Source organism: Aquarana catesbeiana, linkage group LG02, assembly GCF_042186555.1.
Source record: "Aquarana catesbeiana isolate 2022-GZ linkage group LG02, ASM4218655v1, whole genome shotgun sequence".
Lineage (NCBI taxonomy): Eukaryota > Metazoa > Chordata > Amphibia > Anura > Ranidae > Aquarana > Aquarana catesbeiana.
Window position 1 is genome coordinate 309,642,628 of NC_133325.1, and position 18,960 is coordinate 309,661,587.

Here is an 18,960-nt window from a genome sequence, read left to right on the forward strand (position 1 = left end):
TACTAACCTCTATTCTAACTACCTTGTAGAAAGAAGATTCTTATACTTACCTATTCTCAAGGCTGGTCCAGTTACGTGATCTCCCCAGGAGCCAGCTTCAGGGTAGGGGAGAGGAGAGAGCGCCGACAACGGCTGGAATACTGTAATAGCCTGGAATTCCACTTTAGCATATGTTCATAACCTATGATAGTAAGTGAACGACTGCATCTCTGTTTACATCATGTAACGGTACCTCATAAACTGATTAAACAAAATACAACTCCATTCCTGAACAAAGTATCACAGTGCTGTCAACTGATGCAAAATGCTTGATAATTTTAATCCTCAAATCCGATCTAAACTGAGACTAAAACAATCATTAGGGACATTATAAATATTCCATGGTTTGTAAATTTGATAGTTTAAAGCATAACTCCACTTTTGTTGAGAAAAAACATTCCCCTCCAGGTGATCTATGTACATTACAAGGATTTTAATAAACTTTGCTGCAGATTCCTACCTTTTGTTATTCTGAAGAAATATCTGTGTGTTTGTCTGTGTCCATGTGGGGAAGTGAGTCTAATAGCAGTGGTTTCATAATTATCAATCAGCTGCTGCACCTGCAGGGCACTAATGAGGAAAATTGCTGGGCCTGCATCCCTTTAGATGTGATTACCTATTGGAAGTATCTCACCAAAAATTTTTTATTTTTTTTTGCAGGGGATGCCTGTAATCTGACTTGTATCTTAGGGAAAATTGGTAAGTCAATCACACAAGCAGGAAATTATGTTTCGGGGGGGGGGGGGGGGGGGCGTTCTGTACACATTCTGTACACAGGTAGCCATATTGCATTGCATTTTCAGAAAATTACAGAACTGCAGATTGAAAATGAATGATAATTTTTAATAACATTCAATTAAAATATAACTTGTGTCGCAGTTGTATACTCTATATTATTTTTTCTTTATTTTCTATTTTTTTCCCCATGAAAGTGGAGTTACCCTTTAACCTCTTGCGGACCTCCCCACGTACATATACACCTGTACACAGGATCATGTACCTGTACATGATTTTGCTTTTCCGGGTCTGGGACACGCGCCGCTGGCGTCTCGCTCTCGCTGTAATTGGACACAGCGGGAGTCAATCAGCGGGTCCGGGGGACTCGATGTCCGCTGGCACCCGGCAATCGTTCAGTAGACAGGCAGAACAGTGATCTGGCTATGTAAACAAGGCATTCTGTGACAAGGGGAGGCAGTGATCTTGTGTTTCTGCTAAGCAGAAACACGGATCTCTGCCTTCCCACAGTACAAGCACCCCCCACACAGACTCCCTAGGAACACATTTAACCCTTTGATCACCCTTGATGTTAACCCCTTCCCTGCCAGTCTCATTAGTACAGTGACAGTGCATTCTTTTAGCACTGATCACTGTAATAATGTCACTGGTTCCCAAAAAGTCTCACTTAGTGTTTTTCTATAAGTTGCTGATCGCCACCATTACTAGTAAAGAATAATTGAAAAAAAAACTCCATAATCCCATAGTTTGTAGATGCTATAACTTTTGCGCAAACCAAAATCAATATACGCTTATTGAGATTTTTTTTTACTAAAAATTTATAGCAGAATACATATTGGCGTAAATTGATGAGGAAATTAGATTTTTTATTTTTTTTTATTGGATATGTTTTATAGCAGAAAGTAAGAAATATTTATTTATTTTTTAATCATAATTTTGTTTATAGCGCAAAAAATTAAAAACTGCAGAGGTCATCAAATACCATCAAAAGAAAGCTCTATTTGTGGAAAAAAGGGACATACGTTTTATTTGGGTACAGTGTCGCACGACCGCAGAATTGTTAGTTAAAATAAAGAAGTGCTGTATCACAAAAAATGGCCTGGTCATGAAGGGGGGTAAACCCCCTGGAGCTGAAGTGGTTAAAAAAAAATGAACGTATGCTGCCACTATTCTACCAGAAGCCCACAGTACCACCTGACTATGCAAAATAATTGCTGGCTAAATGCATTTTGTATTTGTGTTAAGAAAGCAAGCAGCAAATGTCAGCGACTTAATTTGAGCTAGTTGGTGTTACAGAGGGCATAGATTTTCTAGCAACAATATAAATGTCACAGCACACGAAGGAGGACTAGAAGCAATGCGATTGCATAGATGTTTTCTTTCCCGTAAGCAACACTGTAACAAAGCTACTATAGCTACCAGCCAACTAAGACATACTGTGAAATACAGCCGTCTAAAAATAACCACAGAGGCTTCCAATGAGCTGAATGGCAACAATATATCTGCCATTTCCAGAAAGCACAATGGGGCAGAGCTGTGTTCCCTGAGGACCATGAATTCTTCAGCAAGGCAACACAAAGTCTTAATATCCCTCAAATGACCTTTCACCCCAGGCCTATGTGACTTACTCAGAATGAACACTCCAACAAAAGAGCACATTGATGTGGCCTGGAGCAGCTCTTTCCCTCTATCCATCTGAAGTCTGTCTCTCGGTCATGTCTTGAACACACAACAGTGGATGTGTTGTATTTTCTCAAGATGACATTTCAGTAGATAAAGGGTAAAAAAGTAATTATGGGAGATACATTATTATTAAGCGGAGGTCTCCAGCCCGTTTTATTCTGTAAGCAACATTTAAATGCAGCACGGTACTTGAGCCTGTTACTACACAAGATTTTTTTTTTTTTACTAACAATTATATACTATCACAATTTGAATTAGCAGCAGGGATGGGAAGTGTCATCATAATGGGAGATTTTAATTATCCAGACAGACTGGGCAGAAGGAACCGCACATTAGTCTAAGGCTCGCCAGTTCCTAAATGTCTTGCAGGACAATTTTATGGGTCAGATGGTAGATGCACCAACTAGAAACAAAGCGTTACTAGACCTACTGATTACTAACAATACAGACCTGATCACGGATGTGGAAATAAGGGGCAATTTAGGAAACCGCGATCACAGGTCAATTAGCTTCAGTATTAATCACACAAATAGGAAACAAAGGGAATACAAAGACACTGAATTTCAAAAGAGCCAACTTCCCTAAACTACGAACCTTGCAAGAAAATATAAATTGGGATAAAATCTTAGGAACAGAGAACACAGAGGAGAGATGGGTTTGCTTTAAGAGCATATTAAATAGGGGCATTAGCCAGTGCATCCCATTGGGAAATAAATTTAAAGCAAACAAAAGTCCTGGATGGCTTAACTCCAATGTAAAAGTGCATATAAAAGCAAAGGAGAAGGCCTTCAAAAAATACAGGGCTGAGGGATCATCATCAGCATTCACACTTTACAAAAATTGCAACAAGAAATGCAAAGGTGCAATTAGGGCGGCTAAGATAGAACACGAATGACACATAGCAGAGGAGAGCAAAAAAAAAATCCAAAGAAATTCTTTAAGTATATATATATATATATATATATATATATATATATATATATATATATACATACAGTAAAAAAGGGAGGACAGACCATATTGGCCCCATAAAGAATGCGGAAGGACATCTGGTTACAAAGGATGGGGAGATGGCGAAGGTATTGAATTTATTCTTCTCCTCAGTCTTCACGGGGGAATTGGGGGGCTTCAGTAACCAAAACTGCAGTGTTTATCCTCATGCCTCCATCTAACAACTGCATTATTTTCTCCATTAGCTCATCCCCCACAGCTATTACCCTTTTGTATAACTTGACCCTCCCTCCTAGATTGTAAGCTCTAACGAGCAGGGCCCTCTGATTCCTCCTGTATTGAATTGTATTGTACTTGTACTGTCTGCCCTAATGTTGTTGTAAAGCGCTGCGTAAACTGTCGGCGCTATATAAATCCTGTATAATAATAATAATAATAATAATGACACATCACAGGAAGCACCTCCATGGCTAACAGAGGACAGAATTAGAAATAGACTTGGAAAACGTAACATTAATAAGTCACCAGGACCAGATGGCTTGCACCCAAGGGTACTTAGGGAGCAGAGTCAAGTAATTGCCCTACCATTGTTCCTAATTTTTTCTGACAGTCTAGTGACTGGAATGGTACCAGCTGATTGGAGAAAAGCCAATGTAGCACCGATATTTAAAAAGGGCCCAAAATACATCCCTGGGAATTACAGACCAGTTAGCCTAACATCAATAGTATGCAAGCTCTTGGATGGGATGATAAGGGACTATATACACAAGATTTTAGTAATGAAACGGTATCATTAGCAGTAATCAGCATGGATTCATGAAGAATCATTCTTGCAAAAGCAAGAACCAATCCTATTTATTTTGTTCATAAACGACCAGGAGGATGGGATAAACAGTTCAATCTCTGTATTTGTGGACGATACTAAGCTAAGCAGGGCAATAACTTCTCCGCAGGATGTGGAAACCTTCCAAGAAGATCTGAACAAATTAATGGGGTGGGCAACTACATGGCAAATGAGGTTTAATGTAGAAAAGTTTAAAATAATGCATTTGGGTGGCAAAAATATGGATGCAATCTACTTACTGGAGGGAGAACCTCTGGGGGAATCAAGGATGAAAAAAGACCTGGGGGTCCTAGTAGATGATAGGCTCAGCAACGGCATGCAAACAAAGCAAACAGAATATTGGCATGCATTAAAAAGGGGATCAACTCCAGAGATAAAACGATAATTCTCCCGCTCTACAAGACTCTGGTCCGGCCGCACCTAGAGTGTGCTGTCCATTTCTGGGCACCAGTCCTCAGGAAGAATGTTCTGGAAATGGAGCGAGTACAGAGACAACAAAGCTAATAAAGGGTCTGGAGGATATTAGTTATGAGGAAAGGTTGCGAGCACTGAACTTATTCTCTCTGGAGAAGAGACGCTGGAGAGGGGATATGATTTCAATTTACAAATACCATACTGGCGACCCCACAATAGGGATAAAAGCTTTCCGCGGAAGGGAATTTAATAAGACACGTGGCCACTTATTAAAATTAGGAGAAAATAGGTTTAACCTTAAACTGAGGGTTCTTTACTGTAAGAGCAGCAAGGATGTGGAATTCCCTTCTACAGGCGGTGGTTTCAGCGGGGGGCATCGATAGTTTGAAAAAAACTATTAGATAAGCACCTGAACGACCACAATATACAGGGATATACAATGTAATACTGACATATAATCACACACATAGGTTGGACTTGATAGACTTGTGTCTTTTTTCAACCTCGCCTACTATGTAACTATGTAACAAGAACCGATCTTAAAGTGGAAATAAACCTCTACAAAAAAAAATTTAAAATGGGCCCTGAGAGCTTTTAGCCATAGTGCACCACATAGTAGCACATTATGGCAGACTTATCTGGCAAGCAACACCCTTCTGCACTGCAATTCCAACATTCCAGTCTGTCAGGATGCTTCCATCCTCTCTGGTCTTCCTACTGGGTTCAAACTCATGGGTCACTTGATTGGCCATTACTCGATGATGTCACACTATACCGTTGCGGTATGCAGTAAGTGCAGTAAATGTATGATGAGTTGCACATGCCCAGCTCAGTGTACACAAATGCTGAGAAGAATATATGACAGAAGGCACCAATAAGATCTATTGCAGCTTACAATCCTTAATCTGGGTACACACTAGAAGTTTTTTTTTTTTTTAAACAGAGAGATCACTGTACTAACACAAGTGATGTTAGTGCAGGGATCTCCCCCCCCCCGTGCTAGGGGGAACTGACCCTCTGCCAGAACACACTGATCAATGCTTGCAGCCATTGGCTTATCGGATGCCGGTTTTCTAGCATGTTGCGTAGAACAGACAACTGTACACACGGACTAAGAGTCGGACGGTTCCCTCCGAACTGGCCGTTTTTGGACGGTTTACAGCCCATGTGTACCCACACATAAACAGTGATATGTAGAAGAAATAAAAAGTGGCTGCACACTGGAAAGAGAAGTTTGCTTGACAGAAATCTTTATTGTCGCATGGCAGACAGATGATACAGGACCAACCAAATTTCTCGTTCCAGTGTGCGGCCACTTTCTTTTGTCTACATACTTCAGTAACGGTGGTGAGCCAGGGCGAGCACCTGGAGAGACATTGCATCTCGTTGGTCTGAGAGGTGTATGCTTTGTGTTGTGGACTTTGCACAAACAATGTTATCTGCTGTCCCTGTTCTCCTCTGTGATATACAAATCAACTCCCCTCTATGTAATGGAGATGGGGAACAGAGAAGGTGTTTGTAGTCCAAATCAGGACACCATCACTCTTCCATGAAATACAGTGAGTGGGACAGAATAGGTTGCTGGCAGGATCACCAGATGAAAATAAAGGAAAAAAGCCTGAACAAAAAAAGAAGAAAACAAATGCAGCCAACACATCTAAGGATTGGTAAGCTGCAATGTATTACACTTTTGTACTTGGGTTTAAAAACACTTTAACCACTTCAGGACTGCAGACTTATTGCAATCATGCAACAAAAGGGAAATGATGTATAACTGCACGTTTTTTTTTTTTTAAACACCTCCTATCCCCAGTCTCATACTTACCTGTACTCAGACCAGCAAGATTTTAGCCATGTGGGTTTCTTGACGTCACAAAGTCATTTGTCAACATATCTTCTCTGCCAGGCTCATACACGTGTTTTGCAATTTCTATTTAATCCCTTGGTAAGATCATATTCTGGAACTTTTTCTGGAGTATGAGCTCTTTGTAGGATTAAATTCAGATTTCAGAGCACATGCGAGGGCCAAGAGGGGAAGATACTAATAAGTGGCTGCCGAGGAGACTGCATGCCCAAGATCTCGCTGCATTGGAGACAGATGATTATAATACTGAGGTCAGGGGCATGTGATAAGAGAAAAAATTGTAAGGAGTCCTTTACACGCTCAGCCAGGGGCAGTTAAACCAGGCAATTAAGTCATAACTTTACCGCCCCCCTTACGGCCCACCTGAACACTGACAAGCGGCCACTGAGGGCTGTACACACACCGCAGACACAGCGGCCATTCAACAACATCTCAAGTTCGGCATGCATTGCCACGGCCAAAGGCAACCCATGCAAGCCTCTGGGGCCACGGCAGAGCGCCATTTACAGGGTTAAATCAGGTGGTGAGGAGGAAACACCTCAGCACAGCCTGAAGAGCAATCTGAACAAGGATCACTCTTTAGAGGGACATAAGTGTGCTAAAATGCATATTAAACAAACATGGAGGATTTTAAAATAGTGCACCAATAGATTTTTTTAATTTTAACCTGGTACACATTATACAAAAGAGCACTTTGGGAGTCACCATTTGTTCAAATACTGGCTGATAAAAAGGTGGGAATGGACATTCACAGAGCTGTAGGCGAATGGGGAAGTGTAGCTCCCACTGCTGCACCCAGCAAGAAGGGTGAAGGGAAGAGTAAGTAGAAAAGGATGCTGGAGGGAATCCAGTCAGGGGTGTCCCACTGCATCAGAATGCGCCCTCTTGAATCAAATCTGAGAAAGGAGCAGGCTCCATGTTGCAACAAGGTTCTGATAGCAATCATGTAAGTGAGCGCTTAGTTCCTCCATCCAATGATATGCAGAACAGTGGTCAATTTCCAGGGAAGCTGAGCAACATTTACTGCAACATATTCTAACTCAACAATATGAAAAATGGCCACGTACACAGGCCAGAACTGGCTATCATTGTCACAAGATTCCCAAAGGGCGGCAGAATCAATATGATGTCTGTGTGTCTGAGGCCCTCTTCTGCCTGCTAGCAATGTGTCTCCCAAATGTACACGGAGACACGCATGAGCAACTCAGTGTGCATTCCTGATGAACACGCAAGGGATTTACATCATCCTAGGCTGGCCAAACAAGACAGCCAAAGATGCCAAACTTAGAATAAGACAAATTGACAATGTCAGTGGAGGTGAGGGACGTAGGTATAGCAGACTTTATTTCCATATTAAGGTCCAACTCTGGGCAAAACAAAAACCCTCTGGGCAAAACCAGATCTCTAAATTCCTTTTTGACATACTCAAAGCAACAGTCACATGACGTTCCGGTCTTCAGCCCTCTCAATTTCTCCAGCAGGGTCCTCTTTTGGGTTTCGACATCATGGCAGCACCAATAGCAGCAGGGTTCCTTGATTCAGAGGCACAGGGGCAGTGAGGAGTCCCAGAAGAGTCAACAAGCAAGGTGAAGTACCTGGTCCCTAGGGCAGGAAATTACCATCCCCATAGAGGAAACTACCAGAGAGTATATACCACAGGATGGGCTATAAAGGAGTAAGTAAGGTCCAACATTTAGAATGAATTGATTTTTTGATTTTTTGCCAAGGGTTAGGCTTTAAATCTGTACAAAGAGCAAAGAAGTTATACAATGGGGGAGATTTGCTGAAACTGGAGCACACAGAATCTGGTGGAGCTGTGCATGGTAGCCAATCAATTTCTAACTTCAGCTTGTTCAATTAAGCTCTGACAATAAAACCTGGACCCTGATTGGTTTCTATGCAGAGCTGCACCAGATTTTGCACTCTACAGTTTTAGTAAATAACCCCCATGGTGTGTAACCCATAGTAATGAAGACAAACTAGTGAAAGATGAATTCCTAGCTTGTTAAATATGAAAAAAAAAGTCAATAAAAAAATTGTTGTTCATAATTGAGATATGATTGTCCTTGACAGATGTCGTGCTTATGAGACATTTAGAAAGCAGCAGGGGAAAGGACAGACAGGTATTTCATTGCTGAAAGGCTGCTTTAAGCAACATCAGAGGAAGCCAAAAGCCACATGTGGCCTTCACATAAGTGGCTCAGATTCAGATAATGAACCATTAGCAGTGCAATGAAAAAATATTCTAAAGGAGGAATAATTATGTCAGTAAGCATTACAAGGACTGTCATTAACATTCACTTACAGTAATCATTGCACAAGTACAGAAAACAATAGTCTGCTTAACAATTCTCATAAAAAACTTACTCTTTTTGTAAGCTTGCAACCACGCTGTGCACATAATCAAGGTCTGTCTGGGGAAATAAAATATATAGTACCAATAAATCAAATAGGTTGGTAATCTTCAATAATGTACTAAAATGGTCATTGACAAAAAATAAGTGCATACTGTGTAACAGGCATCTTCTCTAAAAGCTTTTTGTCTACTAGAAAGTAATAGGTCCACTTTTACTCTTTCCTACCCATTTCATGTAGTTCTAAGGATTCCCATGTAACCTTATTTTGTGAAAAAGTGTATGTAACCCCTAACAATGAACTTCACTTATTTGCTTCCCTTTTTTTCTGGTAAAGCCTAAAGCCTCATACACACAATCAGATTGTTGGCCAACAAAGCGTCAGACTTTTGTCCGAAGGGCGTTTGCCTGGATTTTGTCTTGCATACAAACGGTACACAATTGTCGGCCAACAAACACAAATGTAGTGATGTACTACAAGGAATTTCAACTCTTGAGCGCCACCCTTTGGGCACCTTCTGCTAATGTCGTGTTTGGTGAGCATTGATTCTGAGCATATGTGTTTGTACTTTCAACTTTTGCATGACGGACTTGTGTACAGACGATAGGAAAATCTGACAACAGGCCATCGCCCGCCGAAAATTTACTAGCTTGCCATCCAACATTTGTTGGAGGAAAGTTGGACAACAATTGTCTGATGGAGCGTACTAACAGTCGGATTTTACGCCAGTCTGTCATCACACAATTCCCTGCAGAAAATCCGATCGTGTGTACGAGGCTTTAGTTTACCAAAAAAAAAACAAACAAAGGACATAAGGGACATTACTTACAATCTATGCCATGTGTCCCTTGTGCTGCTGTCTTCTCCTCCTCCATCTTCCATTCGTAGACTTTAAATATACAATTCAAAGATTTGCTATACGTGTTCAATAAGCACCGAAAATGCTGATCCTGCCATAAATCTTCCTAGCCGATAACCTTCTGTGCAGAACTTTTATCGGTTACCGTATATACTCGAGTATAAGCCGAGTTTTTCAGCACTTTTTTTTTTGTGCTGAATATGCCCCCCTCGGCTTATACTTGAGTCCTCCTCTGAAGCCTAATAGCCCGGTGCTGTGATACATTCAGTCTAATTGCATGCCATGCCTCTGTCTCAGCCTCATGAATCTTTCTCAGCCTCATGCCCCTTGATCGGCGTTGTGCCAATCTGCAGTCTTATCCCCTGGCGCTGTGATACATTCAGTCTAATCGGCAGCCATGGTGTGTAACCAAGCGTTGCCTCCTCCTCATCCGTGATAGGCTGAACACTGACTCACTGCTGGGAAACCGAGTCAGTGTTCCGTCACGGAGGAGGAGGCGGCGCTTGGTTACACTGCATGGCCGCCGATTAGACTGAATGTATCACAGCGCCAGGGGATAAGACTGCAGATGGGCACAGCGCCGATCAGGGTACTTGAGACAGAGGCATGAGGCAGAGGCACGAAGCTGAGACAGAGGCACGAGGCTGAGACAGAGGCATGAGGCTGAGAAAGAGGCATGAGGCTGAGGCAGAGGCATGAGGCTGAGGCTGAGGCAGAGGCATGAGGCTGAGGCAGAGGCATGAGGCTGAGGCTGAGAAAGAGGCATGAGGCTGAGAAAGAGGCATGAGGCTGAGAAAGAGGCATGAGGCAGAGGCATTAGGGATGAGGCAGAGGTATTAGGGATGAGGCAGAGGCATTAGGGATGAGGCAGAGGCATTAGGGATGAGGCAGAGGCATTAGGGATGAGGCAGAGGCATTAGGGATGAGGCAGAGGCATTAGGGATGAGGCATTAGGGATGAGGCAGAGGCATTAGGGATGAGGCATGAGGATGAGGCAGAGGCATGAGGGATGAGGGATGAGGCATGAGGGATGAGGGATGAGGGATGAGGATGAGGGATGAGGCATGAGGATGAGGCATGAGGATGAGGCAGAGGCATGAGGATGAGGCAGAGGCATTAGGGATGAGGCATGAGGATGAGGCATGAGGATGAGGATGAGGCAGAGGCATGAGGGATAAGGCAGAGGTATTAGGGATGAGGCAGAGGCATTAGGGATGAGGCATGAGGCATTAGGAATGAGGCATGAGGCATTAGGAATGAGGCATGAGGCTGAGACAGAGGCACGAGGCTGAGACAGAGGCACGAGGCTGAGACAGAGGCATGAGGCTGAGACAGAGGCACGAGGCTAAGGCAGAGGCATGAGGCATGAGGGATGAGGCATGAGGCATGAGGATGAGGCATGAGGGATGAGGCAGAGGCATGAGGATGAGGCAGAGGCATGATGATAAGGCAGAGGCATGATGATAAGGCAGAGGCATGATGATAAGGCAGAGGCATGGGGATGAGGCAGAGGCATGGGGATGAGGCAGAGGCATGGGGATGAGGCAGAGGCATGGGGATGAGGCAGAGGCATTAGGAATGAGGCAGAGGCATTAGGGATGAGGCAGAGGCATTAGGGATGAGGCAGAGGCATTAGGGATGAGGCATGAGGCATTAGGGATGAGGCATGAGGCATTAGGGATGAGGCATGAGGCTGAGACAGAGGCACGAGGCTGAGACAGAGGCACGAGGCTGAGACAGAGGCACGAGGCTGAGACAGAGGCACGAGGCTAAGGCAGAGGCATGAGGCATGAGGGATGAGGCATGAGGATGAGGCATGAGGATGAGGCAGAGGCATGAGGATGTGGCAGAGGCATGATGATAAGGCAGAGGCATGGGGATGAGGCAGAGGCATGGGGATGAGGCAGAGGCATGGGGATGAGGCAGAGGCATTAGGGATGAGGCAGAGGAATTAGGGATGAGGTAGAGGCATTAGGGATGAGGCAGAGGCATTAGGGATGAGGCATGAGGCATTAGGGATGAGGCATGAGGCTGAGACAGAGGCACGAGGCTGAGACAGAGGCACGAGGCTGAGACAGAGGCACGAGGCTGAGACAGAGGCACGAGGCTGAGACAGAGGCACGAGGCTGAGAAAGAGGCATGAGGCTGAGAAAGAGGCATGAGGCTGAGAAAGAGGCATGAGGCTGAGAAAGAGGCATGAAGCTGAGAAAGAGGCATGAAGCTGAGAAAGAGGCATGAGGCAGAGGCAGAGGCATTAGGGATGAGGCATGAGGCTGAGACAGAGGCACGAGGCTGAGACAGAGGCACGAGGCTGAGACAGAGGCACGAGGCTGAGAAAGAGGCACGAGGCTGAGAAAGAGGCACGAGGATGAGACAGAGGCACGAGGCTGAGAAAGAGGCACGAGGATGAGGCAGAGGCATGAGGATGTGGCAGAGGCATGATGATAAGGCAGAGGCATGGGGATGAGGCAGAGGCATGGGGATGAGGCAGAGGCATGGGGATGAGGCAGAGGCATTAGGGATGAGGCAGAGGAATTAGGGATGAGGTAGAGGCATTAGGGATGAGGCAGAGGCATTAGGGATGAGGCATGAGGCATTAGGGATGAGGCATGAGGCTGAGACAGAGGCACGAGGCTGAGACAGAGGCACGAGGCTGAGACAGAGGCACGAGGCTGAGACAGAGGCACGAGGCTGAGACAGAGGCACGAGGCTGAGACAGAGGCACGAGGCTGAGACAGAGGCACGAGGCTGAGGCATGAGGCATGAGGCTGAGAAAGAGGCATGAGGCTGAGAAAGAGGCATGAGGCTGAGAAAGAGGCATGAAGCTGAGAAAGAGGCATGAAGCTGAGAAAGAGGCATGAGGCAGAGGCATGAGGATGAGGCAGAGGCATTAGGGATGAGGCATGAGGCTGAGACAGAGGCACGAGGCTGAGACAGAGGCACGAGGCTGAGACAGAGGCACGAGGCTGAGAAAGAGGCACGAGGCTGAGAAAGAGGCACGAGGCTGAGAAAGAGGCACGAGGATGAGACAGAGGCACGAGGCTGAGAAAGAGGCACGAGGATGAGGCAGAGGCATGAGGCATAAGGCAGAGGCAGAGGCATGAGGCTGAGAAAGAGGCACGAGGCTGAGAAAGAGGCATGAGGCTGAGAAAGAGGCATGAGGCAGGGGCATGAGGATGAGGCAGAGGCATTAGGGATGAGGCAGAGGCATTAGGGATGAGGCAGAGGCATTAGGGATGAGGCAGAGGCATTAGGGATGAGGCAGAGGCATGGGGATGAGGCAGAGGCATGGGGATGAGGCAGAGGCATGGGGATGAGGCAGAGGAATTAGGGATGAGGTAGAGGCATTAGGGATGAGGCAGAGGCATTAGGGATGAGGCATGAGGCATTAGGGATGAGGCATGAGGCTGAGACAGAGGCACGAGGCTGAGACAGAGGCACGAGGCTGAGGCATGAGGCATGAGGCTGAGAAAGAGGCATGAGGCTGAGAAAGAGGCATGAAGCTGAGAAAGAGGCATGAGGCAGAGGCATGAGGATGAGGCAGAGGCATTAGGGATGAGGCATGAGGCTGAGACAGAGGCACGAGGCTGAGACAGAGGCACGAGGCTGAGACAGAGGCACGAGGCTGAGAAAGAGGCACGAGGCTGAGAAAGAGGCACGAGGATGAGACAGAGGCACGAGGCTGAGAAAGAGGCACGAGGATGAGGCAGAGGCATGAGGCATAAGGCAGAGGCATGAGGCTGAGGCAGAGGCATGAGGCTGAGAAAGAGGCACGAGGCTGAGAAAGAGGCATGAGGCAGAGGCATGAGGATGAGGCAGAGGCATTAGGGATGAGGCAGAGGCATTAGGGATGAGGCATGAGGGATGAGGCATGAGGGATGAGGCATGAGGGATGAGGCATGAGGGATGAGGCATGAGGGATGAGGCATGAGGGATGAGGCATGAGGATGAGGCATTAGGGATGAGGCATGAGGATGAGGCATGAGGATGAGGCATGAGGATGAGGCATGAGGATGAGGCATGAGGATGAGGCAGAGGCATGAGGATGAGGCAGAGGCATTAGGGATGAGGCAGAGGCATTAGGGATGAGGCAGAGGCATTAGGGATGAGGCAGAGGCATTAGGGATGAGGCATGAGGCTGAGACAGAGGCACGAGGCTGAGACAGAGGCACGAGGCTGAGACAGAGGCATGAGGGATGAGGCATGAGGCATAAGGGATGAGGCATGAGGGATGAGGCATGAGGCATGAGGGATGAGGCATGAGGGATGAGGCATGAGGCATGAGGCATGAGGATGAGGCATGAGGCATGAGGGATGAGGATGAGGCATGAGGATGAGGCAGAGGCATTAGGGATGAGGCATGAGGATGAGGCATTAGGGATGAGGCATGAGGATGAGGCATGAGGCAGAGGCATGAGGCAGAGGCATGAGGCAGAGGCATGAGGATGAGGCAGAGGCATTAGTGATGAGGCAGAGGCATTAGGGATGAGGCATGAGGCTGAGACAGAGGCACGAGGCTGAGGCAGAGGCACGAGGCTGAGGCAGAGGCACGAGGCTGAGGCAGAGGCATGAGGGATGAGGGATGAGGCATGAGGGATGAGGCATGAGGGATGAGGCATGAGGGATGAGGCATGAGGGATGAGGATGAGGCATGAGGATGAGGCAGAGGCATTAGGGATGAGGCATGAGGATGAGGCATTAGGGATGAGGCATGAGGATGAGGCATGAGGCAGAGGCATGAGGCAGAGGCATGAGGATGAGGCAGAGGCATTAGTGATGAGGCAGAGGCATTAGGGATGAGGCATGAGGCTGAGACAGAGGCACGAGGCTGAGGCAGAGGCACGAGGCTGAGGCAGAGGCATGAGGGATGAGGGATGAGGGATGAGGCATGAGGGATGAGGGATGAGGGATGAGGCATGAGGGATGAGGGATGAGGCATGAGGGATGAGGCATGAGGGATGAGGCATGAGGGATGAGGCATGAGGATGAGGCATGAGGATGAGGATGAGGCAGAGGCATGAGGATGAGGCAGAGGCATGGGGATGAGGCAGAGGCATGGGGATGAGGCAGAGGCATGGGGATGAGGCAGAGGCATTAGGGATGAGGCATGAGGCATTAGGGATGAGGCATGAGGCTGAGACAGAGGCACGAGGCTGAGACAGAGGCACGAGGCTGAGGCAGAGGCAGAGGCATGAGGATGAGGCAGAGGCATGAGGATGAGGCAGAGGCATGGGGATGAGGCAGAGGCATTAGGGATGAGGCAGAGGCATTAGGGATGAGGCATGAGGCATTAGGGATGAGGCATGAGGCTGAGACAGAGGCACGAGGCTGAGGCAGAGGCACGAGGCTGAGAAAGAGGCACGAGGCTGAGAAAGAGGCACGAGGCTGAGAAAGAGGCACGAGGCTGAGAAAGAGGCATGAGGCTGAGAAAGAGGCATGAGGATGAGGCAGAGGCATGAAGCTGAGAAAGAGGCATGAGGCAGAGGCATGAGGCAGAGGCATGAGGATGAGGCAGAGGCATTAGGGATGAGGCAGAGGCATTAGGGATGAGGCATGAGGCTGAGACAGAGGCACGAGGCTGAGACAGAGGCTTGAGGCTGAGACAGAGGCACGAGGGATGAGGCATGAGGCAGAGGCATGAGGATGAGGCAGAGGCATTAGGGATGAGGCAGAGGCATTAGGGATGAGGCATGAGGGATGAGGCATGAGGGATGAGGCATGAGGGATGAGGCATGAGGGATGAGGCATGAGGGATGAGGCATGAGGGATGAGGCATGAGGGATGAGGCATTAGGGATGAGGCATGAGGATGAGGCATGAGGATGAGGCATGAGGATGAGGCATGAGGATGAGGCAGAGGCATGAGGATGAGGCAGAGGCATTAGGGATGAGGCAGAGGCATTAGGGATGAGGCAGAGGCATTAGGGATGAGGCAGAGGCATTAGGGATGAGGCATGAGGCTGAGACAGAGGCACGAGGCTGAGACAGAGGCACGAGGCTGAGACAGAGGCATGAGGGATGAGGCATGAGGCATAAGGGATGAGGCATGAGGGATGAGGCATGAGGCATGAGGGATGAGGCATGAGGGATGAGGCATGAGGCATGAGGATGAGGCATGAGGCATGAGGGATGAGGATGAGGCATGAGGATGAGGCAGAGGCATTAGGGATGAGGCATGAGGATGAGGCATTAGGGATGAGGCATGAGGATGAGGCATGAGGCAGAGGCATGAGGCAGAGGCATGAGGATGAGGCAGAGGCATTAGTGATGAGGCAGAGGCATTAGGGATGAGGCATGAGGCTGAGACAGAGGCACGAGGCTGAGGCAGAGGCACGAGGCTGAGGCAGAGGCACGAGGCTGAGGCAGAGGCATGAGGGATGAGGGATGAGGCATGAGGGATGAGGCATGAGGGATGAGGCATGAGGGATGAGGCATGAGGGATGAGGATGAGGCATGAGGATGAGGCAGAGGCATTAGGGATGAGGCATGAGGATGAGGCATTAGGGATGAGGCATGAGGATGAGGCATGAGGCAGAGGCATGAGGCAGAGGCATGAGGATGAGGCAGAGGCATTAGTGATGAGGCAGAGGCATTAGGGATGAGGCATGAGGCTGAGACAGAGGCACGAGGCTGAGGCAGAGGCACGAGGCTGAGGCAGAGGCATGAGGGATGAGGGATGAGGGATGAGGCATGAGGGATGAGGGATGAGGGATGAGGCATGAGGGATGAGGGATGAGGCATGAGGGATGAGGCATGAGGGATGAGGCATGAGGGATGAGGCATGAGGATGAGGCATGAGGATGAGGATGAGGCAGAGGCATGAGGATGAGGCAGAGGCATGGGGATGAGGCAGAGGCATGGGGATGAGGCAGAGGCATTAGGGATGAGGCATGAGGCATTAGGGATGAGGCATGAGGCATTAGGGATGAGGCACGAGGCTGAGACAGAGGCACGAGGCTGAGACAGAGGCACGAGGCTGAGGCAGAGGCAGAGGCATGAGGATGAGGCAGAGGCATGAGGATGAGGCAGAGGCATGGGGATGAGGCAGAGGCATTAGGGATGAGGCAGAGGCATTAGGGATGAGGCATGAGGCATTAGGGATGAGGCATGAGGCTGAGACAGAGGCACGAGGCTGAGGCAGAGGCACGAGGCTGAGAAAGAGGCACGAGGCTGAGAAAGAGGCACGAGGCTGAGAAAGAGGCACGAGGCTGAGAAAGAGGCATGAGGCTGAGAAAGAGGCATGAGGATGAGGCAGAGGCATGAAGCTGAGAAAGAGGCATGAGGCAGAGGCATGAGGCAGAGGCATGAGGATGAGGCAGAGGCATTAGGGATGAGGCAGAGGCATTAGGGATGAGGCATGAGGCTGAGACAGAGGCACGAGGCTGAGACAGAGGCTTGAGGCTGAGACAGAGGCACGAGGGATGAGGCATGAGGATGAGGCATGAGGATGAGGCAGAGGCATGAGGATGAGGCAGAGGCATTAGGGATGAGGCAGAGGCATTAGGGATGAGGCAGAGGCATTAGGGATGAGGCAGAGGCATTAGGGATGAGGCATGAGGCATTAGGGATGAGGCATGAGGCATTAGGGATGAGGCATGAGGCATTAGGGGTGAGGCATGAGGCTGAGACAGAGGCACGAGGCTGAGACAGAGGCACGAGGCTGAGGCAGAGGCATGAGGCTGAGGCAGAGGCATGAGGCATGAGGCTGAGAAAGAGGCATGAGGCTGAGAAAGAGGCATGAGGCTGAGAAAGAGGCATGAGGATGAGGCAGAGGCATGAAGCTGAGAAAGAGGCACGAGGCTGAGAAAGAGGCACGAGGCAGAGGCATTAGGGATGAGGCAGAGGCATTAGGGATGAGGCAGAGGCATTAGGGATGAGGCATGAGGATGAGGCAGAGGCACGAGGCAGAGGGATGAGGCATGAGGGATGAGGCATGAGGATGAGGGATGAGGCATGAGGATGAGGCAGAGGCATGAGGATGAGGCAGAGGCATGAGGATGAGGCAGAGGCATGAGGATGAGGCAGAGGCATGAGGATGAGGCAGAGGCATGAGGATGAGGCAGAGGCATTAGGGATGAGGTATTAGGGATGAGGCATGAGGATGAGGCAGGAGGCATGAGGCAGAGGCATGAGGCAGAGGGATGAGGCAGAGGGATGAGGGATGAGGCATGAGGATGAGGCAGAGGCATGAGGATGAGGCAGAGGCATGAGGATGAGGCAGAGGCATGAGGATGAGGCAGAGGCATGAGGCATGAGGATGAGGCAGAGGCATTAAGGATGAGGCATGAGGATGGGGCATGAGGATGAGGCAGAGGCATGAGGATGAGGCAGAGGCATTAGGGATGAGGCATGAGGATGGGGCATGAGGGATGAGGCATGAGGATGAGGCAGAGGCATGAGGATGAGGCAGAGGCATGAGGATGAGGCAGAGGCATGAGGATGAGGCAGAGGCATGAGGATTAGGCAGAGGCATGAGGATTAGGCAGAGGCATGAGGATGAGGCAGAGGCATGAGGCATTAGGGATGAGGCATGAGGCATTAGGGATGAGGCAGAGGCATGAGGCAGAGGCATGAGGCAGAGGCATGAGGCAGAGGCATGAGGCATGAGGCTGAGAAAGAAAGGCATGAGGCTGAGACAGAGGCAGGAGGATGAGGCAAGAGGCAGGAGGCAGAGGCAGGAGGCATGAGGCAGAGGCATGAGGCATGAGGATGAGGCAGAGGCATGAGGCAGAGGCATGAGGCATGAGGCAGAGGCATGAGGCAGAGGCATAGAGGCATAGAGGCATGAGGATGAGGCATGGAGGCATGAGGGATGAGGCATGAGGATGAGGATGAGGCATGAGGCATGAGGATGAGGCATGAGGCAGAGGCATGGGGCAGAGGCATGGGGCAGAGGCATGGGGCAGAGGCATGGGGCAGAGGCATGAGGCAGAGGCATGGGGCAGAGGCATGGGGCAGAGGCATGGGGCAGAGGCATGGGGCAGAGGCATGGGGCAGAGGCATGAGGCAGAGGCATGGGGCAGAGGCATGGGGCAGAGGCATGGGGCAGAGGCATGAGGCAGAGGCATGGGGCAGAGGCATGGGGCAGAGGCATGGGGCAGAGGCATGAGGCAGAGGCATGGGGCAGAGGCATGGGGCAGAGGCATGGGGCAGAGGCATGGGGCAGAGGCATGAGGCAGAGGCACAGGCATGAGGCACAGGCATGAGGCACAGGCAT

At 48.8% G+C, this 18,960-nt stretch overlaps 1 protein-coding gene across 3 annotated transcripts in view; it reads right to left on the reverse strand.

Moving 5' to 3' along the window:
- MGAT4A (alpha-1,3-mannosyl-glycoprotein 4-beta-N-acetylglucosaminyltransferase A) overlaps positions 1–18,960 on the reverse strand; it is a 159,465-nt gene that overhangs the window by 38,296 nt on the left and 102,209 nt on the right. For all 3 annotated transcript variants that reach the window (XM_073614667.1, XM_073614666.1, XM_073614668.1), the window contains one exon: positions 8,898–8,944. In XM_073614667.1, the coding sequence (XP_073470768.1) occupies positions 8,898–8,944 (47 nt within the window). The remainder of the gene's footprint in view (positions 1–8,897; positions 8,945–18,960) is intronic.